Genomic DNA, 25,759 nt, shown 5'->3' with positions numbered 1-25,759 from the left:
TTGGGGAGTGGGTGAGGTGTTGTGTGCCTCAGTTTCCCCAGCCATAGCAGGATCCAGAGGATGCTCCCAAGAACCAAACATGCCTTAAACACATCCGGGTGGGGGATCCCCATTTCCTCCAAACAGTGGGAGAACACCCCAAAAATCCCATTTTAAATAAATCACTGTTACTCCACGATATATAAATTGAGGTTTTATGTGCTCAAAAAATCCTGGGATGTTTTTATTTGGTTTGGGGAGGAGATGAGGTGTTGTATGCCTCAGTTTCCCCAGCCATAACAGGATCCAGAGGATGCTCCCAAAAACCAAACCTGCCTTAAGCACATCCTAGTGAGGGATCCCCATTTCCTCCAAACAGCAGGAAAACACTCCCAAAATCCCATTTTAATCAAAAGGACATTACTCCACGGCACCCCAAATTGAGGTTTTATGTACCCAAAAAACCTTGGGATCTTTTTATTGGGTTTGGGGAGTGGGTGAGGAGTTGTTTGCCTCAGTTTCCCCAACCATAGCAAAATCCAGAGGATGCTCCCTATAACCAAATGTGCCTTTAACACATCCAGGTGGGGATTTCCTCCACACAGTGGGAGAACATCCCAAAAATCCCATTTTAATTAAATCCCTGTTGCTCCGCAACACCTCAAATTGAGGTTTTATGACCCAAAAACCTTGGGGTCTTTCTTAGTTTTGGAGAGGGGTAAGGAGCTGTGTGCCTCAGTTTCCCCAGCCATAGCAGGATCCAGAGGATGCCCCCTATAACCAAACGTGCTTTAAACACGTCCAGGTGTGGGCACCCCCATTTCCTCCAAACAGCAGGAGAACACTCCAAAAATCCCATTTTAATCAAATGGACATTACCCCACAGCCTCTCAAATTGAGGTTTTATGTCTCCAAAAACATCTTGGGATCTTTTTATTGGGTTTGGGGAGGGGGTGAGGGGTTGTGTGCCTCAGTTTCCCCTGCCATAGCAGGATGCAGAGGATGCTCCCAACTAATGCTCCAAATGTGCCTTAAACACATCCAGAAGGGGCATCCCCATTTCCTCCAAACAGCAGGAAAACACTCAAAAAAATCCCATTTTAAGCTCCATGACACCTCAAATTGAGGTAACATGTCCCCCAAAAGCCTTGGGGTCTTTTCATTGGGTTTGGGGAGTGGGTGAGGGGTTGTGTGCCTCAGTTTCTCCAATGATAGCAGGATCCAGAGGATCCTCCCTATAACCAAATGTGCCTTAAACACATCCAGGTGGGGGATCCCCATTTCATCCAAACAGTGGGAGAACACCTGAAAAATCCCACTTTAAGTACATCACTGTTACTTCAACACACCTCAAATTGAGATTTTATGACCCAAAAGCCTTGGGGTCTTTTTATTGGGTTTGGGGAGGGGGTGAGAGGTTGCGTGCCTCAGTTTCCCCAACCATAGCAGGATGCAGAGGATGCTCCCAACTAATGCTCCAAATGTGCCTTAAACACATCCAGAAGGGGCATCCCCATTTCCTCCAAATAGCAGGAAAACACTCAATTTTAAGCTCCATGACACCTCAAATTGAGGTTTTATGTGCTCAAAAAATCTTGGGATCTTTCTATTGGGTTTGGGGAGGGGGTGAGGAGCTGCGTGCCTCAGTTTCCCCTGCCCAGCGGGATCGCCGGGGATGCTCCGGGGGGATGCAGCGCTGCATTGGCGGCTGTGGCGGAGGGCTTGGGGTGCGGGCACAGGGTGACAGAGGGGTGTCCCCCGTGGGGTGGCGGTGGCTGCTGTCGCTTTAAAGGGGCAGCCGCGGCCCCAGCTGATGCGGCGGCTCCAATCAGCGGCCCCGGGGCTCTTGGCAGCCGGAGCCGCCGCCGCTCCGCATTCCTCCGGCTTCCCAAAAGGGGCGAACATGGCGATGGGCAGGATGAGGTGAAGAGGAGGAGGAAAAACATAAAAATTAAATTAAAAAAAAAAAAAGAAAAAGAAAGGAAAAGAGAAAAGATATAAAGCAGGGGGAGAGGAAAATGATGAAAAGGGAAATATAGGGGAAAAAAAGGAAAAGAGGGACGGGGATGCAAGCAGCGCTGGCGCGGTGATTTCCTCCCCCCCCCCTCTCCTCCTCCTCTTCCAAAAGGCAAAAAAAAAGGAAAAAAAAAGCAGAAATAAGGCGGCCAAAAAAAAAAAGAAAAACAGGAAAAAAAGCCACCAAACCAGCAACCCACCCAACCCACCAATTCCTTGTTTTTTTCATGGAGAGCACAAACCCCAGGCCAGCGGAGGAGGACCGGGACTCCTCAGCGCGGAGACCTTTGCATCAAAATGGTAGAGCCTGAACCCCCCCCCCTTTCCACCCGCCCCCCCTTCTCCCTTTTCTCCTCGCTTTTATTTCCCCCCTCTCCCTTCCCCTTCCTTCCTCCGTCGTTTCCTCGCTCTGCCGGGGCTTTGCCGACTTCCCAAAGGCCTCGAAACTTGCCCAAATCCCGGCCAGGGCGGCGGAGGTGCATGAGGGAGGTGGGGGGGCTGCATGGGCGATGCTGCATCCAGGCCTGAGGGGGAAACGGGAGGGGGCCGTGGATTATTTTTTATTTTATTTTTTTGTGGGGTTGGGGGATATAAAAAGCACAGCCCGGCCAGGTTTGGGCCCGGTGCTGCTCTGCTGGGGGGGTTGCATGAGGGTCCCCCCTCCTGCAAGGCGAGGACGGGCTGGGTTTGGTGGAAATGGCATCAAAAACGCGCCCCCCCCCCCCCCACCATCACCAGCACCTTTGGGGTGCTTTAGAGGGGGATGGGGGTGCGGAAGGGCCGTGAGGAGGGGTCTGAGCCCTCCCTTGGGAAGAGCCCAGCCCGGCTCGGGGGTCCCTGGCAGGATCTGGGGGGACTCGCACACTTTTGGAGCCCCCCAGGCCGGAGGATCCGCTGTGAGGGAGGGGGGTGCGCAGGAGCTGCCGCTTCCTCGGCCATTCCCATTCCCCGGATGACTCCATCCTTTTGCCAATTCCTGCCCGCCTCCTTCCCCCCCCCTTTTTCCATGGCTGGTTCCCGTCCTGGGCCCCCTTTTCCCGGCGGGTCTGGGGGGTTTTGGGCGCTCCGCAACATCCCGGAGGAGCAAAGCTGCAGGGAGGGCGCAGCATCCCCCCCACCTCTGAAAAAGCGATTTTCCAGCGCTCCTCTTTAAAATAACAATAATAATAATAATAATAACACCAGAGCTGGGGCTCTCGCCTGCAGCAGTGACCTATTTTATCGGCCGGTGGAGTTTTTTGGGGGAGGTTTAGTTGGAGTTGCGGAGGGCAGGCCCGAGCTGGGAAAGATCCACATGAAATCCCCCTGGGATGTGCTCCCGGTGCCTCCCCCATCCCAAAAAGTGCGGGGTTGTGTTTGCCCCAGCGCTGACTCCGTGCCCGTCCTGACGCCCCGGGAAGCGTCCGAGTGGAATTTTGGAAAGGGCAAGAAAGTGCAAGCTCAGAAAAATGAGGAAACGATGGTAGATGGGATGGTGGGATGGGGCTCGGCACCCCAGGACTGCGGGGGTTTAATTAATGCTGGGGTTAAAGTGGTCAGGAGTGGGTTTGGGTTCACGCTGGGCAGTCACACTCGGCCTGTGCAATGAAATCCCGGCTGAATCCTGCGCCTGCATCCCTTGCCAGAGGAGATGCTGAGGGCTCAGGGGGACACTCCGGGGTGTTTTGGGGAGCCTTTCGTGCCCTGAGGTGGAGCTGGAGACACCCAGAGCCCACCCCAGCAAGGAAGACGAGGAAAAGTTGGGAATTCAGCCTTCCTTCCACACCCTACCTCGGCAAGAACCAGAGGAAGATTTGCTTTACAAAGCAAAATTCCTCCTTGGAAAGACACGAAAGGGATTTATTATATATATTTTTTTTTAATTTTATTTTTTCCTCTGGATCTGTGGTGAAATCTCTCTGGGTGCAAACATTCTGCCTCCAAGTGCAGTTTCCCTGAGGATGCTCAGCCCCGCTCCGGGGGCTTTTCCCGGGGTGGCCGCAGGGTCCCCTTTGCCACCTGGGCTTGGAATGACGGCGGAGCTTTGTTCTCCCCGGCAGGAATTAACGGAGCGTTCGCTTATCAGCAGGCGAGATAAACGGCCCCGTGCTCGTGTCTCTCGGGTCTGGAGCAGAGACATTGCCACCCCCTCCACAAAAATAACCCGCTGCCGCCTTTGGAGATGGATCCTTTGGAAAAGACAGGGGGAAAAACGGGAGGTTGCTTGCCCGAGAGTTGATGAAATATTGGTTCTTTTTAAGATGCAGATTTTTCTGCTCGTGGAAAAATAAGGGAAAAAAAAAACCAAACAACCCAAACCTTTTGCGGTTGAACTGAATGTGTCAAAACATCAGAGGGTCTTTGAAGGTTTTGGGGGGAAATGCTGATTTTCCTGTTCTCCCTCCTGGAGGAGAAAACTGAGGACTCTCCCATGCTGCTGCATTTAAGCCTTTGTAGAGGGGACCTGGTGGTGGCCCTGACAAAGTGACTCTGCGGGAGAAGAGCAAGGGATGAAGTTTTTAATTTGCTGCCATGTTTGCCTGGCCCCAAAAATGTGGATATTTAGATCCTCCATGTGGTTTGCATGCTAGATGTCATCCTAGATGTCATCCTAGATGTCCCCTGGCATTCCGTGGGTCCCTGTAGAACTGGAGGAGTGGATGTTGGTGGGCAGGATGAGCTCTCTGCCTCCTGCCCCTAATTTTCCCTTATTCCTAAGGGAAATGGCTTGTGTTGTTGGGATGGTTTGTGCAGGGCAGGGGTGGCCCCATTGGGTTTCCTGCATGGGGACACACCTGGGGACTTGTCCCCGTGTCCTCTGGAGCTGCTGTCCCCTCTGCAGCCAACTCAGTGTTCATCCACCTCTCCTGATGGTGAAAACTGGGATGCCTTTGGATATGGGGAAAGACTGGCCATGGTGGCGCAGATGTCATGGGTAGAAGACTTAATTACAACAAACTGTCATTTTTTATTATTATTTTTATGATTACATCTTTTGCCTGGAGCCAGGGCTGCTGACACCCTGTCTGAGTTAAAGCTCTGCTCCCCAAGCTACAGGAAAAAAGGTGATAAAAATAAGGATAAAAATAATGCATGTCATAAAAATGTTAAAAGTGTTGGGCAGGAAGGATCTGGTGCATCCAGATCCTTGATCTGGGCAACTGGATCTGAAGGAAGATGGCCCATGACAGAGAAGTTGGGAGTAAGATGATCTTTAGGGTGCCATCCAGCCCAAACCATTCCATGGCTGGATTAGAGGAGCTTGGCTGGTGCTTCCCAAAGAGCCCTGGTCAAGGCTGGGTTAAGATGGATCTGGAGATGGGGACCATCCCTGGGGTCAGCCAGGGTTTGGAGAAATGCTCAGGGATGGAAAGTCCTGCCCAGCATCGTGGCTGAGACAGGTGCAGTCTTGGATCTCTCTGGCAAGTTTGTGGCTGGGTTAGGAAATGCTGTGGCTTTAGGCTTTACTGAGGGCTGAGTGTGGGACAAACCCTGGAGATGTCACATCCCACCATGCTGCTGATCCACCTGGAAGGTCCTGGTGGCTGCCCCAGGGATGGGCAGGATGCCCCAGGATGGCTGCCAGGCAAGGCATGCTGGAAACCTCATTCAGCAGTGCTTGGGAGGTGGCTCCATCCATCCATCCATCCATCCATCCATCCATCCATCCATCCATCCATCCATCCATCCATCATCCCTCCCTCTGTCCCTCCATCCATCCTGCTGGTGATCCCAGCCCCTTCCTGCATCCCTGGCTGCACATGGCAGGGGGTGCCTTGGGGTTATGATGCCTTTGAGCTCTGCACAGGTGACATGGTGGCTGTCCTGCTGCACCCATCCCTTCTCCTGCACCCATTCCTGCACCCATCCCTGCTCCTGCACCCATCCCTGCTCCCAGCACTGAATTTGGGGTTCCTGTCAGCTCTGGGGGGCTCTGAGCACCGCCTTTCCTGTTGCATCCAGGCCCTCCCTCGGTGGCGGTGGCACTGGGGACATCCCTGGGCTCTCTGGGGTGATGTCCCCTCTGGAGCTGGCCCCTGGTGCAGCTGCTTGGCCGCCAGCCCGGCTGGGGAGGTCAGCCTTGGGTTTTGTCCTCATTTCCTCCCTCAACCTTCCCTCTGCTTGTTTTTCTCGGGCAGGAGAGGGAGGGGGACAGTGGCTTTGTGTGTGTGTGTGTGTGTGTGTGTGTGCATCCCCTGGGCTCTTCCACCCCAGCAGTGACTCTGGGCAGTCCTGCATCCCACAGATGGAGGGCAGCATCCCATCCCATCCCATCCCATCCCATCCCATCCCATCCCATCCCATCCCATCCCATCCCATCCCATCCCCGTGCCAGTGCAGCAGCTCAGGGACATCCCCATCAGCTGGGTGTCACTGGCTGTGCCCCCATGGCCTGGCTGTCCTGTCTGCCCTCAGCGTTTGCCAGGGCCATGCCAGCTCTGCTGGAATCCAGCAGCATCCCTTTGGGATTTAACCCCAGACCTGGCTTTGCCTGGCTCTGGAATCACCTGCAGAGCTTTTGCTGGGTCTGACTGAGCCACACCTCCTTCAGCCCTGACCGAGGACACAGGGACACTCAGAAGGGTGCTTCCATCCAGGGTTTGGTGCCTCTGCTCTCCTGGAGGGGTTGGGATTTGTCCTGGCATGAAAATGATGCGGCGTTGCTGGAGCCTCTGTATTTTTGCAGCAGAGGCTGTGTCTGAGCAGGGGACAGTGCTCGGCTTCCCACGTGTTGGGATGGGCTCCCAAGGCTTGGCACTGCCCTCACTGTCACCCTGGTGGAACAGAGGGACAGTGTCCTCGATGCCATCACGGTGGTGGCATCCTCGAGGAGCAGCATCACCTCACTGGGACGATTTGGGGATGGGGTGTGACAGTTGGGGTTGATCCATCCATCCTTGGAAATGTCACAGTGGCTTTGCAGCTCTGTGTGCAAAAGGAAAGGAGAAAAGCACCCACAGCAGCTGATAGGGTTTAAAAAAATTTAAAAGTATGAGATTAAAAAAAAAAAAAGCACAAAGCCATTAACCCTCTGTGGGCTGTGCTGTTGGGAAGGCAATGCCTGCTCCCAATGGATGAAGCTTTTGTGTTGCTCATCCCAGCTCATCCTGCTCCTCTCCCCACGCTGCTGGTGGCCATGGTGCTTCCAAAAACATCCCAAATGAACCTTTCCCCCTTTGCAAAGGTGTCCTCTTGGTTGCAGGGAGACAGGGATGGGGGAAGGAGCTGTCCCTGTTCCATTGCACTGCTGGGCCTGGGGCTGCTACCAACTCCCTGGGAAAAGCATCCTTGAGCCAAAGCCTGTAAATGCTGGATATCATTAATAAAAAATTAGGAACAGCCAAAAGGGAGGGAAAAAAAAAAAAAAGCCTGTGAAGCATCTGCCTGTCCCACAGCTGGACTGATGCTCTTCTTCACCCAGCAGAGGCTGGGAGGTGTTTTTTGGGCTGCCCAACACCCCAGGATGAGCCGGGCTTAGGGAGCATCGCTGAGCCCCTTCCCCTTGCCTGCTCTCTGTGCCTGCACATGGCTCTGCTTTGGGCACCCTTAAGCCTTTTAGACAGCACAGAAATAAAAATCATCGCTTGGGATGGTGTCAGCAGCATCCCTGGGGGCTCCGGAGCGGGCCGGGCACATCCCGGCGGGCAGGATGCCGGCGGTGGGCGCTCGCTCGGGGCCGTGCCGGCCGGCGCCTCGCCAGGCGGGGCTGTGGCCGGGCTATTGTTTTCCCTTCCTGCTTGTTTTTCCGGACAAGCCTCTCGTAATTAAATAAAAACACCCGTCGGAGGAGCGAGTAGACCCCACCCCCAGCACGGTCCCGTGCCGAGAGCACCCACGGAGAGCTCCCCGGGGAGGGAGGGGACAGCAGAGCTGTCAAGGTAGGCGACAGGAGAGGGACAGGAGCTTTGGGATGTGGTGTATCCCTCTGCCAGCTTGCTCTGCCCCAGGAATGGGTGGTTGGGCAGTGGGATGTGCTCGGTCCATGCAGTGTGGCTCGTTCTGGGCTGGTGTATCCTGGTTTGGGGAGCTGTGGAAAAACACATAATTTTGAAAAAAAGTCTTCTGGTGGCCTCAAAACTAGGGAGAAAAGGCTGAAGGTTTCATGCAGGGGTCTGGTGATAGGAGGGGGACAGGAGCTTTGGGATGTGGTTTATCCCTTTGCCAGCTTCCCAGGCACAGCTCTGCTCCAGGAATGGGTGTGCATGGTCCAGGTAGTGCTGCTCGTTCTGGGCTGGTGTAATTTTGAAACAAAAAATATCTTCTGATGGGCTCAAAACTAGGGAGAAAAGGCTGAAGGTTTCATGCAAGGGTCTGGTGATAGGAGGGGGACAGGAGTTTTGGGATGTGGTTTATTCTTCTGCCACCGTGCCCCAGGAATGGGTGGTTGGGCAGTGGGATGTGGACGGTCCAGGCAGCAGTGCTCATTCTGGGCTGGTGTATCCTGGTTTGGGGAGCTGTGGGAAAACATTTTGAAAAAAAAATCTTCTGATGGCCTCAAAACTAGGGAGAAAAGGCTGAAGGTTTCATGCAAGGGTCTGGGGACTGGAGAGGGACAGGAGTTTTGGGATGTGGTTTATTCTTCTGCCACCGTGCCCCAGGAATGGGTGGTTGGGCAGTGGGATGTGGACGGTCCAGGCAGCAGTGCTCGTTCTGGGCTGATATATCCTGGTTTGGGGAGCTTTTTTTTTAAAAAAAAATCTCCTGATGGCCTCAAAACTAAGGAGAGAAGGCTGAAGGTTTCATGACAGGGTCTGGAAGGCAGAGGGCAGGTTGTAGGAGGGTGGGGATTAAAACTGAAAGCGCGAATGTTTGGGGTTTGTAACGATGCCCCTTTGTGTCGTCCGAAATTTTTACAGTTTTTTAATCTGTAAAAATGGGGGTTTAATGTTATTTCTTAATGTTATTTCTTTCTTCAGCAAAAGTCAAGTTTTGACATTAAATAGTTCCAGCCCAGCTCTTTTGTCCTGAAGTTCAGCAATGTCCAAATTGAGAAGAGGGCATGGGGAACTTCTTTTTTTTTTCTTGAGGAGGAAGTGCTGACATTGTATTTAGCTCCTTATTAAAGCACTTTTCTTTAATGCAATTTAATACTGAAGGTCAACTATGAATGCTTTGGTGGTTGGAAATGATACAGAAAAGCAGATTGCTTTTTTTTTTTCTTTTTTTTTACATCTTGAGGGTGAAAAATTTAAAGAAATCCCCAAATTTTGTGCTGAATGGAAAGTGGTTCACAGGCAGCTGGTCTTGTCACCACTTAAATGTGAATTTTATGCCCTAAGACCCCTTGTCCTTGTGCTTATGTGGGAAGGAATTACTCATGGTCCTCGATGCTGTGGTGATGAGGGTGCTAGAAATGAACAAATAATTAATTAAATAAAGAAGAGGCTGGTGAAGGTCAGAGATGATCTTCTTGGGGGACTGAGGATTTGAGTATTTAAATATATCCAGAGTGGCCCAACCTTCTGGTCCTTTGGGGAGGTTTAGAGCTGCAGGAACATTTAGGGATCTCATTCTCAATAGCTGCTGAGAGAAAGTGCTTTTTGTCGTAGTACATTGATTTAAATCCAGCAGCAAACACTTTCAGGGCGGGTGGGCAGGTGTTGGTGGGGCTGTTTAGGGAAACTGAGGCACGTAGCAGGATGCAGGTGGAAATGGAGCTTGGCCTCCCCCTTCTTTGGTGGGATTTTTGGTGGTTTGGCTGGAGAGATGCTGCCCTGCCCCAGTGAGCCCCAGCATCTCCTTCCACCACCATTCCTTACTCATCCTTTCCTTCCATCCCCTGCCTTCGGGGCTCCTCCACCCCCCATCCCTCATCCCAAGCATCCTCCCCATCCTCTGGCCGTCCTCTTGCCCCAGGGGCTGTTTTGGGACGGGACTTTGGCAGCACCACGTGAAAACTCTCTTAAAATAGAGCTGGAGGGCAGCGTCAGGGCGGGGAGGGCTGGCTGGAGGCGCTGCCGGCCCTTCGGGCTGCGGAACTCACGGCCACGCTGCTTTCTAATAATTTTTAGGGGTGTTTTTCTGCACTGATGATGGCAGAACCTTGCTTTGAGGTTGGTAGCGTGTGGTGGGGCCAGTTTTAGGGTTCACCCTGGTTTAGTGCATCCAGTGAGCTGCCCAGGTGTGCAGCAGGGGATGGAGATGGGATGTGGGCAGAGCCAGAGGGGCAGAGTGGTGGTGGTGGAAAAGAGCGAAACTCGTGATTCTTTTCCTTTGTTTTTTTTCTTTCTTCAATATGTATTTTTAATATAAGAAATATTAAAAGTGATATACATTTCAAATATTTGCGTTTTCCCAGAGGAAGAGCCCTGGATTTAACCCTGCCATTAATCCCCATTAGTCAGGCTGCTCCGCTCCGCTGGAGCCGCAGGGACAGGAGCTGCCGGAGGGGCATTTTGGGGCAAGTCGGGGTCTTTTTGGGGATCTCACCCCGGCAGGCGCCTCTCGTCTCGGCCGGGGCTCTGGCTGCGGGGCAAGCTCACGAAAAGCATCTGAGAGCAATAAAGAGCAAAAGGCTCCCGCTGACAAGCCCGGGCTGAAGTCACCGGCGGGACGCGGCCAAGACACGCATTGTCCTCGCCGCTGCTGGGACTGATTAGAGCCGCCTGGCAAGGAGCGCCGCTGGGTGAGGGATCAGCCCCCTCTGCCAAAAATCCTCCATCCAGAGGGCAAAAAAAGCCGCCTTTTGTTTTCCAGGCTGGGAGATGCCTCCCCACAGACCCGTTTTCCTCTATTTTGCACCCATTCCTTTGTGGCTGTGCCCCAAGCTCGGGGTATCCTAAATGAGATGGATCCCCGGAGATAAAAACTGAGTTTAGGGTTATTTTTTTCAATAGAGAACCTGGCAAACAGCAAACTGCTTTGCTGAATTCCTGCTGTCTCTTCAGTTTTTGATATTTATTATAGCCTTAATTATTTTCTACGTGTCTAGGAGGTGGGGGGGGGGGGGGCTGAACCATCCAAGATCTCATCAAAATGTTCTTGGCAGTCGTGAGAGGCTCAGGAAATGGTGAAGGTGGATGGATGTTCCAGCTGGGTTATGCAGCATTTTGTAACAAGTACATATATAAAGAATGTTCATGTATTTATATATTTATGTGTTTTTATACATAAGTAGTTTAACTATATATAAGCATGAATGTATAAAATATTGGAAATATTAAATATATATATATATAAAAAATTATAAAAAAGTATATAAAAATATGTAAACACCCAACCCTTTTACTACCTCTTTGCCATGCTCCAGGCTGCAGAGCCAAGAATTTGGAGCAGAACTGGTTTTTCCATGTTTTCTCTGGGTGCCAGCACTTGCTAGGATTCTCCGGGGCTATCAGGACCATGCAAAACTTGAGATCCCTATTGGTTGGATGGGTTGGTTGTGGAGCAGACATCCAATGAAAATGAAAAAATTTGGCTGGGAAGGGAAAGAGTTTTTTTGCTTGTTGGGAAAACAGAGAAGAAAACACCCTTTTTTATTATTTAAACATTTTTGTCTGTGTGTCCTTTTGCCTTTGGCTCACCAGAAGAAAAAAAAAAAAAAAGACAAACAGAACATGTCTTGCTGGAATTTGTGTGTTAATCAAAAGCTGCCATTTGTTCCAGAAAAAATGGGAGTTGAAAATCTCTTTTTGGGGCAGGAGGTGCAGGATAAACCTGGCAGGTTGAACCCTCCCTCTCTGCCACTGTTCTGCACCATGTCCTTGGTCGCATCCTACAAAGGTCATGAAAAAGGGTTGTTATGGGGTCTGGGTGTGTCCCACCTTCTTTTAATGCAGGATGCAGGATTTAGGGTGTGGGATTTCCCTTGGATTTGGGATGGAGCAGGCAGACTCATCCTGGGGCTCAGGTATGACCAGGAGAGGGGATGAACACCAGGGATGCTCTGGACCATGTGAAATACATGGGAGTTGGATTAAATACCCAGAAAACTCAGCCTGGGGAGGGTTGGCAGCACAGCGTTCCCCAGCCTGGGGGTGCTGCTCCCTGATTTGAATTTTTCCAGGTAGTGCCTTTCCCCAGGCAATGGAAAATGAGCATTAAGAAGTGCATAAATCATGCCATTGGATCCAGCTGTGAGTGAGCTGCTGTCGTGAGCGAGAGCACGCGGTGTAATTCAGCAATATCAGAGGATATTGGGCTTTGTGCTGTTGTCTGCAGAAACAGGGAGCTATAAAATCCTAATTTCTTTTTATTTAGGGGGTGGTTACATCTCAGCAGGTGCCTAAAATTGGCTTCCTGTTTGGGGCAAACACCCACCTGGATCTCCATCTGGTTCAAGAGGTCAAGGCATCCCCTCTCCTGTGTGACATCTCTGAGTGAGTGTGGACACCTGAGCCTGCCTTTGGACCTCCTGGGTGGCCATGGTGCTTCCTACACACCTTGAAGGGATATCAGTGGGTGCTGGTGTGGCCCTGACCTGCCCTTTCACTGGGGCTTCTCCTCCTTGGTTGAGTCTCCTGGACTCAAGCAGGTGATGGAGCTTCCTGGTTGGTGTCTTCAAGCTGGGCCTGGTGGTGGAGCTTTGTGGTGTTCCTAAGCTGAGGCTGGTGGAGCATTTTGGTTGACATGTCCAAGCTGGGGCTGGTGATGGGAGTTTCCTGGCTGCTAACTCCAAACTGGGGTTGGCGATGGACTATTTTGGTTGATATCTCCAAACTGGGGTTGGTGATGGAGTGTTTTGGCTGGTATCTCCAAACTGAGGTTAGTGATGGAATGCTTTTGTTGGTATCTCCAAACTGGGGTTGGTGGTGGAGTGAGTGTTTTAGTTACTATCTCCAAACTGGGGGTGGTGATGGAGTGTTTTGGCTGGTATCTCCAAACTGAGGTTAGTGATGGAGTGCTTTTGTTGGTATCTCCAAACTGGGGGTGGTGATGGAGTGTTTTGGTTGTTATCTCCAAACTGGTGTTGGTGATGGAGTGTTTTGGTTGTTATCTCCAAACTGGGGTTGGTAATTGAGTGTTTTAGTTGCTATCTCCAAACTGAGGGTGGTGATGGAGTGTTTTGGTTGGTATCTCCAAACTGGCGTTGGTGATGGAGTGTTTTTGGCTGGTATCTCCAAGCTGGGGCTGGTGGTAGAACTCCATGGTGAGTACCTCCAAGCTGGGGTAGGTGACAGAATGTTTTGGTTGGCGCCTCCAAGCTGAGGCTGGCAGTAGAGCTTCTCAGGTGACATCTCTGACTTGGCATGATGGCATGGCCAGAAGGGTGTTTTTTGGGGGGGAAAAGAGCCCTAAATGATTTTATTTCTTTCCTCCCCCAGCTGATAGTCGAAAAAACGACTGACTACCCTTCGGCTGAGTACTCCCTGGTGGAGGATGTAGCCCTCCACTTCACGTGTTTGATGGACAGACTGAACGAGCAGCGCCTCTTTCAGCCGGACCTGTGCGACGTGGACATCGTGCTGGTGCAGCACAAGAGCATCTTCCCGGCGCACAAGGGGGTCCTGGCAGCCTACAGCCAGTTCTTCCACTCCCTCTTCACCCAGAACAAGCAGCTGCAGCGCGTGGAGCTCTCTCTGGAGGCCCTCACCTCGCAGGGCCTCCAGCAGATCCTCAACTTCATCTACACCTCCAAGCTGCTCGTCAACTCCTGCAATGTGCAGGACGTGCTGAACGCGGCCGCCGTGCTGCAGATGAACAACATCGCGTCCTCCTGCCAGGACCTGCTGGACACGCGCTCGCTCAGCCTGGCCACCGACATGGCCCTGCCCGCCGAGGGCTGCGCCGGACCCCCTCCCTACTACTGCGAGATCAAGCAGGAGGTGGACGCCCCCCACCCCAAAATCTACGCCCGGGAGGGCAACGACCCCTTCTCGGTGCGCGTGGAGGACGGGACGGGCAGCGGGACGCTCCCCCCCGGCCCGGCCAAGCAGTACTACAAGGAGGAGAAGGATGGAGGTCCTGGTGCTGTCTGTAAGATGGAGGGTGAGGAGTCTGAGGAGGACCTGGACAGCCAGGGCTCCTACAACAGGGAGCAGATCATCGTGGAGGTGAACCTCAACAACCAGACCCTCAACGTCTCCAAGGGCACGGAGGGGAAGGCGGCCGCCAGCGAGGCGGCCGTGATGGGGCGGCCAGACGGGGATGGGCGTGACACGGAGGAGGACGGGGAGGAGGAAAATGAGGAAGGGGAGGAGGAGGAGGAAGAGGAAGAGGATGCGGAGGTGGGGGAGGAGGAGGAGGAGGAGCGCAGCGAGGAGGAAGATCTGGAGGAGACGACGGAAGAAGAGGATGATGATGATGAGGATGCCTCAGAGATGAAAAGGGAAAAGAGCGGGCAGCCCCGCAGGGGCAGCCGGGCATCCAAAGCCACTAAACCTGCCATGGCAACCAGGTCCCAGGAGATGGCCAAGGTGGAAGAGGAGGAGGAGGAGGAAGAAGAAGGCCAGAGGGGAAGGAAGAGGAAGAAAGAACAAGATGGCTTGGGCCAGAAGGTGAAGCTGGAGGAGAAGCAGCATTATCCGTGCAAGAAGTGTCCGCGGATCTTCAACAACCGCTGGTACCTGGAGAAGCACATGAACGTCACCCACAGCCGCATGCAGATCTGCGACAAGTGCGGGAAGCGCTTCCTGCTGGAGAGCGAGCTCCTGCTGCACCACCAGACCGACTGTGAGAAGAACATCCAGGTGAGCATGGCTCCATCCAGGGCATGGATCCCACCAGGTGAACATCCCACCAACGGGAAATGCCTTACCCCAAGGTGGAGCGTCCCACTAGAGATGGATGTCCCACCAAGGGGGGAATACCCCTCCAGAGTGGGTGGGTGTGCCATCAAGGTGGGGACATCCCACCAAAGGAGAAGAATCCCGCCACTGTGGGGCATCCCAGTGAGGGAAGGGCATCCCAAGCACCGTGGAGGTCATTCCATCCAGTTACACCATGGGATGGGCTCGTGCTCAGATAATGATGTTGCAGTTAGCACATGTGTAGTGGTTTTGGTTGTTAATTTGAGATTTTGAGAGTTTGAGAATTTTGAGAATTTGAGATATGAGATTTTTCTTCTGTATGCAAAACCAGCACAACATGGCAGTTGGGAGGGAACCTTCCTTCACCCATGACTTGTATTCAGACTCAGGAGGGTCCCACAGTCGCCTGGAATTAGAGGATTTGTGCCACAGGGCTGTGGCTTCCCATTGACTGCCTGGGTGGAAGCACAGAGTTAATTTTTGAGGAGTAATTTTTCTTTTGAGTTTATTCAGTTAATCTGGATAAAACACTGCGCACCCTTGATGGAGACACACTCCAGCATTCCCACCCAGACTGAACCCATTTTAGCTTAATTTGAAGATTTGCTGACAGGAGTTAAAATGGTTTTAATCTGCCTTTTGTGCTTTTTTTGTGTGCATTAGCAAATTTCTGGGTGCGTTTGACATCCACACATGGCTTGGGCTTGGTGTGGCCTTCCCCTGTGCTAATGAGATCCTGTGTAACAAATTGACTTTGTTAAATCAGTGCAGTTTTGAGGGGATAGGGAGGCACCCAATCAGAGCAGCAAACACGTGTGTTCCTGAAGATCCCTCCAAATTCCCATCTCCTAATTCCTGATGAGCTGTTTTACAGGATGCTGCTGCTAATAATTACAAATATTATATAATATACAAATACAAATATTACATTAATATACAAATATTATATATTACAATTTATGGACAGCTTCTCCCATCACCCTACCCACCAGTGACCAGATTTTGAATGATCTCACAGCTCTCCTTGATGGAGGTAACACAACCCAAGTGCTGCTGGAGCCCTTCAGTGATGAGACCCCAAATAAAACAGGGAATGAGGCAGATCTTGGCAAGCAGGGAACATGGGAGCAGGAACAGTCTTGGTTTATAGGTGAAGCAGTCACTGACCCTTTGGTGCATCTTCCTGACAAATCCACAGCTCTGAAGTTGCTTTTTTTGGATGCTTTTTCCCAGAATGGATGAGTGTAGTTCCAATAGCTGCGCAGTGGTGGCTATTTCAGGGCCTAACAAAAAAAGAGTTAAAAAGGAATTTTACCAGAATGTTTATTCAGCTTCATCTGCTTTCCAGGTGGAAAACATGGGGCTGTCACCACATTGCTTGGTTTTTGTTTTGCCCTCTCCTTTTTATCCCTTTTCCAAATCATTTTGGAATAGGATGAACCAGAACTGCCTGTATAGTGACCTCCTTCTGCAAAAAAAGGGATCATTGTCTGTCACCTAATTAAGCATTTTTAATTTTACAAATAGTCAAATCCACTCCATTTGCTCTTATAATATTTAATAACTTTATCAACATCCCATGGAATTATGTCTGGGTGGAAAAGGAATTTTTTTCAACACTCTGCCTATAAGAGTTTTTATTTCTTGTGTTTTAATCAGATCCATGAAGGGACTATCCACCTTTTCTCAGTTTGATCTGCTGCTTTCTTTCCCTGTTTTGTCACCAAATTTCACCCATAAAGCTTTAGGATGTAAGAACCATCCTGCTCCCTCTGTTCATTCCCCATCTCCATAATGTGCATCCTACCACCTGAAAAGTGATTCATCCTTTGCTTTATTGAGTTGTCCCTCAAACTCTTTTTATTGCCAGCTTCAGTATGGTTTTCCTTTTAACCTACAAGAATTCATATCCCCATTTTTCCCCCTCATTTGGACATTGCTTCCTTATTTTTTGAGTGATGATTTTCAGCAGTGAGTGAGGACACAGAGCTCAGTCCTCCAGGGTGTTTGGGCCCAGCCCTGGGGGTTTTTCTACCTCTGCTGCTTTCCCTCTACCTTTCATTTTGAAATTCCCCTGTCTCTTTCATTTTAAGTAGAGAAAATGGATATTGATGTGTCTTTGATATCAGGCTCTAGTCCTGAATTTGCCCTGAAATATCCCTTAAGACAGAGATAAAGCTGTTCTGATCCATGGAAATGCATACTTGGGAACAGTGGGACTTGGAGGACTGCTAATGTTGATATTTGAGCATGGCAAGATGAAGATGGGGAGGCTTGGGAATGGCTCTGTGACCCTAATTTTCCCTTTGGGGCACCTAAATATAAATATATTTGGAGAAATACAGTGACTTCACAGCATAATGATGTGTTTTCAATGGTATCCCAGCAAAATTTGGTTGAAGCCCATCAAGAAGCATCTGTTCCTCTGGGAAGGAGGAGAAGTGGAGAAATCCCTGCCCAGGTTCACTGGTACAATTCAGCCACGTTGTTGCAAGATGCCTTCAAGGCATGAATAGTTTTCTAAACAAGTCTGCAAGGAGAGAAGGGGTGGTTTTATCCCTGTTGACCAAGAGGAACATGAGCCATGGAAAGGTGAAGGGGAAGGAGCTGACCCTTGGCTCCTGGCATGGTTTCCTTGGTGGATATCTCTCTCCAGTGTTTTCCTGGGCACTGAACTGGTCTCATGTGCCTCCAAGAGGTCTCACATAGAAGCTGGACCATTTCCTGGGAACTTCCAGAGGAGCACTGAACTTGTTGGAGCTGAAGTGATTCTCTACCTTAACTTTTTCGGGAAGACTTTGCATGTCACGTTGTTCTCCTTGTGCTGATGGACTGGTGGTTTGGGTCCATTTTGGTCCTTTTGGATATCATGGAATCACAGATCTGCTTGGAAAATAAATTTAGTGGTGAAGTATCCATTATATCTGCTGAAGACTGAAGTTGTACTGCCCCAGATAGGGATTCTCCTTATTTTCGTATTTTTTTGCAAATTTCCAATGCACAGAGGGTCAGGATATTTTATGTAAGATCTTCATTTAGGAATAAAATTCCCAGCTGGGAATAGGGCATGAGCTGTTGCTTATCCAAATCCTGATACAGCCATTGATGAAAATTCCACATCCTTCCCTGGAAGGTCATTGCCCCTTGCTCATTTTCATAGAAATATGAAATTTGAAGGTTTTGAAGCGACAAGGTCTATATCAGACTTGCTGGTAGTTATGATTTTTGATATCAGCTGTAGCTTTCACCACGATGTTCCCTTTCCATGGACGAAGCTGCTTCCCCTGCTTCCCTGACTGTCTCCTGTGTCCTTGCAGTGTGTGACATGTGGGAAGGGGTTCAAGAAGCTCTGGTCTCTCCACGAGCACAACAAGATTGTCCATGGCTATGCAGAGAAGAAGTTCTCCTGCGAGATCTGCGAGAAGAAGTTCTACACCATGGCCCACGTGCGCAAACACATGGTTGGTGAGTGTGGGAGGCGCCACGGGGAGATCTTGCTGGGGGTCCATCAGTTTGGCAATGAAAGGTGTTTTCTGTTGCTGTCATGTTGGCTTACTCTTGGGTGAGCTTTCTCACATCCCTGTCTTGAAATTTGGCTTGATATTCAATGCTGAACCAATGTCTGCTCAGTGCTGGGTTTGGATGTGGTGCTGGGGAATCCCATTTATTTTATTGATCAGAAGTGATCAGAGGAAGGTTTGAAGTGTAAAAGGACCAGACCATACCAGTGCTGGGCTTTGAAAAGCAAATTCCATATGACAGTAGTGGTTGGGTCCCTGGGCCTTGGAGCCACCAAAGAGATCCAAAAGAATGGGGGTTTGGAAGGGAAACGCTTGAAACGTCGCTGCCATTTATCTTCCAGAGGTGCTTTGGGTTTGCTGGGGTTGGGCACGGGGAGCCAGAGCTGGGGTGTGGGGAGATGGATGGTGGAGGTGTGTGGAGGCTGCTGACCTGCCACTGTCCCCACCAGCACACACCAAGGACATGCCCTTCACCTGTGAGACCTGCGGGAAGTCCTTCAAGCGCAGCATGTCCCTCAAGGTCCACTCGCTCCAGCACTCCGGGGAAAAGCCTTTCAAATGTGAGGTAAGGCAGAAACACTGGTCTGGGGAGAGATCTTCCACTCCCTGGGGCTTCCACTGTGCTGTGTGACAGTGCAGCTGTAGGGATGATCCCACACTTTTCCAAACTGCATCACCTCCTGGTTTGAGAGTCCCACCACCTTCATGATGAAACTTGTCCAATGCCAGGATCCGTCCCTGAGTGCCTGGACTTTGCACCCACCCAGCCTGCAAACCTGGCTGGGTATGTCCCAAAAACCTGTTTTGGGGGGGTTTCTTGGGGGGAAAAAACCAGGATTTCCTTGCTGCTGATGATTTGAGGGGAATGTGGAGATATTTTGGGTGCTCATCGAGAACTCCTCACCCCTGCAGAACTGCAACGAGCGCTTCCAGTACAAGTACCAGCTGCGCTCCCACATGAGCATCCACATCGGCCACAAGCAGTTCATGTGCCAGTGGTGTGGCAAGGACTTCAACATGAAGCAGTACTTTGATGAGCACATGAAGACACACACGGGTGAGACCTGCCCCTTGCCTGGCCCCTAATCCCTGCAGTCAGGCTCTCCCTGAAAGGAGTGATGGGATGGGGGCAACATCTTAGGGTGGGTGGCAGGATGGGGTTTTGGGAAGCACTGATAAGGCCCCAGTCAATTTATTCAAGGAGACTTTTGGAAGGGCTTACAATGGTTCATGATCTCTGAGCTGGACACACAGGAGAAATGCCAACAAGATCTTCTCAAGGGGTCAAAACAACTCAAAGGTTTGCTGGCAAACTTGAGAAAAATCAGGGAGCTTTGGCAAAAGGTTTAGTACAGCATTCAACCAACATAAAACACTTCTCACAGCATTAAACTTGACCCATTCAACTTAGCAAACTTTAAATACATTCAATGTTGAGCTACTCAAAATATTCCAAGGAGAGAGAATTAGAAGAAGAAGAAGAAAGAGAGAAGGACAGAAAAGATACAGAAAAGCACATACAGGTAGTTGGTAGCACAGGGTACCAACTCCTGGGTTCAGACAGAACTTCCAAGAAAAAGGTAGGGTCTAGATGAATGCGATGGCCTTGTGTTTGGCTTTAAATACCTCTTGCTCCTCAAGGGGTATTTGGTTCCCCCCTTTCTCCCACATGGGACTTCTGATCATTTGGCCCTCAGGAATTGGATTAGGGGAGAATGGAGCATTGCCTCCCCGTGTGCCACGATTGACAGACACTGCCAGGCTGGGATACAGGCCCTGGGGCTGGGATGTGGGGCCGTTCACTGCCTCACCAGGGCAAGGCACGCGCATGCACCCCAAAATACCTCGAGACATCAAATCTCCCCAATCTCTGACACTCACCCTAACCAGCAGCTTCTCTCCCTCTCCTCCCACGCTCAGGGGAGAAGCCCTACATCTGTGAGATCTGCGGGAAGAGCTTCACCAGCCGCCCCAACATGAAGCGGCACCGCCGGACCCACACTGGGGAGAAGCCGTACCCCTGCGACGTCTGCGGCCAGCGCTTCCGCTTCTCCAACATGCTCAAGGCCCACAAGGAGAAATGTTTCCGCGTCACCAACCCCCTGGCTTCGGACACAGCCGTGCCCCAGCCCGCCACCAGCCCGGCTCCGCTGCCCCCCGGCCCCGGCGTCTCCCCCCTGCCCCTGCCGCTGCTCCATCCTCTTCCACAGACCCTCCCTCCTCCTCCTCACCTACCGCCACCCCCTCCCCTGTTTCCCGCGGGGAGGATAAATTCAAACAACAATTAGGTGCCCTCCCCTCACCCCCCCCGGCCATGCGCCTGCACGGACTGCTCTGCCCTTCGGGAATGCCTTTCCCCCGGGGAGCCAAGGCTTTGCTTGCTCTCTACCCCCCCTTCCTCCTCGTTTTGGGGTTGTTTTGGGTTTTTATTCCTTTCTCTCACCCGTCATTCTCTGCAGAGAGGGGGAGCTGGAGGAAGCCTCCCCCTGAGGAATGTGGGTGTTGGGGGGGGAACTGCCATCCGTCCGTAAGGGTGTAGGTAAAAGGTGTCACTCTCAGTTTCATCTTCCCACACGCTGGCATCACCTTCCTGCTGGGATGCTGGTGAGGCTGGGAGGAGCAGGATATCCAGGCTTGAGCTTGCTGGCCGGTGCATCAATAATTCGAAGCCGAATTCTAGTTAGTGGTGCTTGAATCCCTGTACTGTAAAGCTGGTCTTTCAAGTCAGGCTCTTCACCCATGGGGTTGAAAGGTAGGCACCCCAGGGGAGCCCCCCCACTGCCAGCCCCAGTGACCCGTGGCGAGCAGGTGTCCCCATTGGAAAGCCATTAGCATGCCCTCGTTAGCAGCCCTCAACACGTCTTCCTTCCCTACAGCAGGTTTTCCTCCTCCACAGGCAAAAGCACAAACACCCACCTTGCCTCTCGGGGCATCTGCAACTCGCTGTTGGTTCAGTTCTGGGGTGCCCTAAGGGAGCTGGGTTCTGGTGTGCCCTTTCTGCTAATTCCAGCAGGAGCTGGGCTCCTGGGGATGCTCTGGAGCTGGGGAGCTGTTCCTGGGAGAGCTCAGGTACCTTTGGGACTGGCAGGAGGGGAGCCTGGGACAGAGGAGCAGGACGCTTCTGTTTCTCAGCAGAATCGGCCCAGAATAGTGCCTTAACAATCTGAACAAACCCCTGAGGGATGGGTGAGCTCCAGGTCGGTCCCACTGCAAGGTTCAGAGCTAAAGCAGGACCATGTTCAGCCTGGGGATGATGATGTCCCAGTCTCCATTTTGTTGCCTGCTTTGCTCTCCCAAGCTTCACTTCTTCTGGTGCTGGCATCCGTTGCCCTGTCCTGGTCTGGGGGGACCAGAGGGGACCAGTGAGGGTTGTGGTTGTTTTGGTGATGCCCTGTGATGTTGATTAGTGCTTGTTGATGATTCACTTACGAATTATGTGTCTGACTTCATGCTGAGGAGGAGGAGAAGAGGAAGGCTTTGCTGTCACCTTTTTGTTGGGCACTGAGGTCCCAGCAGGGTCTCTCAGTGCTGTGCTCTGCCCCAGGGTGCCATGCATTGTCCTGACCATGGCTGTGGGGTCCCTGCCTGGGGGAAGTGTCCCCTTTAGAGTCAGAGAGCACCCAGCATGGGCAGGGAAGGGCTGGCAGGAGGTGGGGGGTGTTCCAGCTGATGCTGTGCTTCTAAAGCTGGTGTGGGTCAGGTCATGGAGGAGGTGGTGGAAGCACTGTTGGTAGGTAAAAAGGAAAGAGGTCACTGAGTGGGCTGCAGGAGCCTTTTCTCTTATGCAGCTTGTGCTGGGTGACAGCAGAGTGCTGGGGACAGGGAGCCACACCTGGCTCTGTGAAAATCTTTGGTGCTTTGTGTCCTGGACCAAATCAGCAAAGCACTTGGGCAGCATTGGGGCTGTGCCTGCAGAGATGGGAGGATTCAGACACATGCTCAGGGGCTTTGCTGACTGGGGACATGCAGGAGCCTGATGGGGACAGGACCAGGGAGCATCTGCTGTTCTCCTGAGTGTTCTTTGAGGTGTCTGGTGTCACCTCCTGCTGAGTGGTGCCCCACTGGTGCCCAGCATCATGGGAAAGCTGACTGATGTTAGCATTTTGGAGCTACAAAGTCCTTTTCATCTTTTGTGTTGGCTGGGATCCTGTGGATCCCCAGCATGGCTCTCAGTACCAGTGAGCTCACCCTCATCTCCATCTGCTCTGAGCATGAGGAGGTTGCTATGGCAGAGCTGCCTCACCTCATTGACCTTCTCAGGTGGGTTCCAAAGGCTTCTCTGCTGCCCCCTCCATGACCCTGGGACTCGTTGGGATGGCACAAAGCCTCACACACACCTGTGAGGGATGAGGGCTCTTGGGGCCGTTGGCTGTCTGAAGGGACCATGACCCATACTGGAAGATTTTTGCTTTGGAGAAGCATTCACTGAAATCCATGGAGGTGCTGGAGAGGTTCATTCTGTCTCCTCCTCTGCTGCCTCCCAGATCCCATCCCCTTGGGCTTCCTTGTGCTTCTTTCCCCTCATGTTCAGCCTTGAGACAGGATGGGAGTGCTGTCCCCTTATTTTATGGTCTTCTGTGATGGAGCCTATCAGCTGATAGACTTCCCCCCATGTAAACATCCATGCCAACATTGTGTGCTCCCTTATTCCACTCACCTGGAGGTGGCTTTCCTGTTCCTGTCCCAGTTCATCCTCTCCCAGTGAGGACCTGCCCCCCTTGGACATCTCTGGGAGATGAGAGCACTTCCTTGAGGCTGGAAGCCCAGAAGAAAACCCAGTGACTGATCCCAGCCACGTCCGATCCCCTTCGAGAGCCTGCTCCTAGAGCCACTTGGAGACGTCGAGATGTGACCATGCACACAGCACTTTGGAGAACCAGATCCCTGCTACTCCCTCCCCTCTCCAAGGCCTGGGTAGTTCCCAGGAGTCCTATGAGGCCTCCAAGCCCTTTTGTCTACACCCTGACTCAGCCCCAGTGTGTCTCCATGTCTGGTTTTCATTTGTGTACTAAGAGCTCAGACGAGTCGCTCCCACAGTGCCTCGTCCATCCCGGACCCGTCCCAGCCCACGCTGTTGCACCCTTGGGGTTAGACAGAGCAGCAGGCAGGAGAGTTGGGTCCGTTGTTTTCAAGCTTTTTATGTTTTACTTTAATTTTTTTTAATTCTTTTTTTTTAACTCTTGCACCTTAATCTCTCACATCCCTTCTTTGACAGACCGCGAGGGTGGAGAGGGGCTCGATTTCCATTACGCGGTTCCTGAATTCGCCGTAGCGCAATGTTCAGCTGACAGCTCTTCCCACACACCCAAACCCCAGACCCGCCTGGGTCGGAATTTTTTTTTTTTCCACCCTTCATTTGAACTTTGGGGAGGGAGGGAATCATGTTGGGGAGGGTCACTTTTGGTTTATATAATCCCAGGAGCCTGGTAGCACAGACCAGTTCGCCTCACGTATCTATGAGGCACGGCTGGCCCTTCGGACCACAGCCATAACCCTGGCGCGGTGGGAAGGCGATGGATGGATGGACAGATGGGTGGGAATGGCTGTGACAGTGCAATAGAGACGAGCATCCGCTGCTAGACAACTCCTCTGAGGTGACTCTTGGTTTGCCTGAAGTCAGGAGGGAAGGACAGACGGACAGACGCCCTTTGTTCACACGGACGGCCAGAGCTTCCCCACGCGCAGCCCTGCCTAGAGACACGGAACCACGACGGGAGTTGGGTTGGACTTACAAAGGAAGAAAATAATAAATTTAAAAAAAAAAAAGGAGAAAAAAAAAAAGGAATAAGAACAACCGCTGTAGCATGGAACTTGAAGGAAATGAATGAAACCCCCAAGCACTTGCCTCAAAACTAGTTTCTCATGCCTGGTGTTTGGCTCTGAATTATTTTACGGCATTCAGTATCAGTTGCCCAAACATGCCAAGTTAAGAGTGTATTGGTGGCTCTACAAGTGTGAACAAACTAAACGAAGCACTTTATTCTGTATAGATTAAGGGAAGGCGGGGAGGGGAGGGGAAGCTTGGATGCTTTTCGGAAGCGTCTTAAGTAATGTTCTAGGAAATGTATTATTATTATTATTACCTTTTTTTTTTTTTATGACCATGTGTAATCAATATATGTTTATCTTTAACTCCAAGTACAGCAGTTACTCTCTTTGGGATGGTGTGAGGAGGGGGAGGCTGAGATGGTTGGATTAGTCCATCCCCGTGGGGCCAACTGAGGCAAGTCGTTGTCTACCGCAGGAACGGGCGAGTCTTGTTTCGTTGATGGTCCCACTGGCCAATGTCCAGGAGGTCCCAAGAGGTTCATCAAGGCCACCTCCCAGGGCACAGCTCCCAGTCAGACATCCCCATCCCAAGCCATCTTCTGCCTGGGGGTGCTGGGGCTGCTCTCTGTGCTGCCCACCAGCGCAACAAGTCACGGTAGGGAGGCTGGTTTGGGTTGTCCCTCGAGGCCAGGTCCTTGGCCATGCTTTGAAATCTGCTTTTGGCCTCTCACCAAGGCACGTTGGGGCTCACTGAGCTCTGAAATTGGTGAGAGGTCAGAACTGGGCCTTTCCACTGCGTTCTCCCAGTCTGGAAGTGTTATGACTGTTACCAAAGAGGTTGCAAGTGGAAGGACTGAATCAATAAACGATTTGTCTTTTATAAAAGAAAACCGAAAGCTCCACCACTTTCTTTTGTTACCTTAATTTTGCTTTATCTTTTTCTTCCCCCCCCCCTTTTTTTTTTTCTTTTCTTTTAAAAGGGTTTCTTTCAGGCAACTGTGTGAGCAATCAGAGATGGGGAGGATGAGGAATTTGCTGCCACTGCTTCACATGTGCAGGCTCTGTGCTCGGTTTGGTGGGAGATGTGTGAATGTGTGTGAGACTGTTGTGGGGCCAACAAAAAAAGAGCTTTTCAGGGAAGGGTGATGAGTGGATAGAAGAAGGAATTCAGTGCTTACAGCCCTGGGGTAAGGACTGAGCACCTGATCCTACTGGCTCCATCAGGTCGGTGTGAACTCTCGAGCAGGGGCTCTCTGATCTCTGTTGGCAGAAGAGAAACCAAGGAGCACATCCAAAAGCACCCAGTGCCTTTATTAATTTAAAATGGAGCAGGGGGAACCTCACCAGCAATATCAGCATGGATATTGGGAAGATTGGGGAAGAAGAGATGGTTTTCCCTCACCCTTTGGATGCATTCTTTGCCAATGTCATTATCTGTAGGGGGACCTGTGCCACTGAAGCTGTTGCATCTGAGCCAGGAAAACACCAGGCAGCAGGGAAGAGTGATGTCTCTCTGAGCATTCCTGGTGGCATTTCTTATCTGTGATGGCCTTTAAACTGACACAGCCTCTTGGAGATATGAAAGAACATCCCCAGGCCACACCTTCACTTGGTGATGTCCAACTCTGCCTCCTTCCTCGGACCAGCATGTGCTGAGATTTGCCTCTTGCTGTTCCAGCAGTGGGATATTTCAAGTTCTTCTGGATATTTTTATACAACAGCCATTTTTTTCTATTTTATAGTTTCCTGCCCTGTGCCAGTGGTGGCTTCTCCACAGCTTTATAATGGATGTGAACCACACATAAG

General features: G+C 51.4%; 1 protein-coding gene across 1 annotated transcript; it reads left to right on the top strand.

The window, feature by feature from the left end:
- The first annotated feature begins 1,798 nt into the window (after positions 1 to 1,798).
- Positions 1,799 to 24,843, top strand: ZBTB47 (zinc finger and BTB domain containing 47). Its single transcript, XM_071428466.1, has 6 exons — positions 1,799 to 2,295; positions 13,239 to 14,603; positions 17,981 to 18,128; positions 18,634 to 18,749; positions 19,097 to 19,241; positions 20,105 to 24,843. The coding sequence occupies exons 1-6, from the start codon at positions 2,293 to 2,295 to the stop codon at positions 20,470 to 20,472; spliced, it is 2,145 nt and encodes a 714-aa protein (XP_071284567.1). The 5' UTR covers positions 1,799 to 2,292; the 3' UTR covers positions 20,473 to 24,843.
- Positions 24,844 to 25,759: the final 916 nt, after the last annotated feature.

The sequence above is a fragment of the Agelaius tricolor genome, unplaced genomic scaffold (assembly GCF_023055355.1).
Source record: "Agelaius tricolor isolate 1412-34295 unplaced genomic scaffold, bAgeTri1.0.p SCAF_6, whole genome shotgun sequence".
Taxonomy (NCBI): domain Eukaryota; kingdom Metazoa; phylum Chordata; class Aves; order Passeriformes; family Icteridae; genus Agelaius; species Agelaius tricolor.
This window is presented reverse-complemented; position numbering and strand designations above follow the sequence as displayed.

Excerpts from the sequence above, each read along its gene's own strand:
- ZBTB47 (XM_071428466.1), top strand. Across the intron at positions 18,129-18,633 it reads CGTGCGCAAACACATGGTTG|CACACACCAAGGACATGCCC; the intron begins GTGAGTGTGGGA and ends TGTCCCCACCAG. Across the intron at positions 18,750-19,096 it reads AAAAGCCTTTCAAATGTGAG|AACTGCAACGAGCGCTTCCA; the intron begins GTAAGGCAGAAA and ends TCACCCCTGCAG.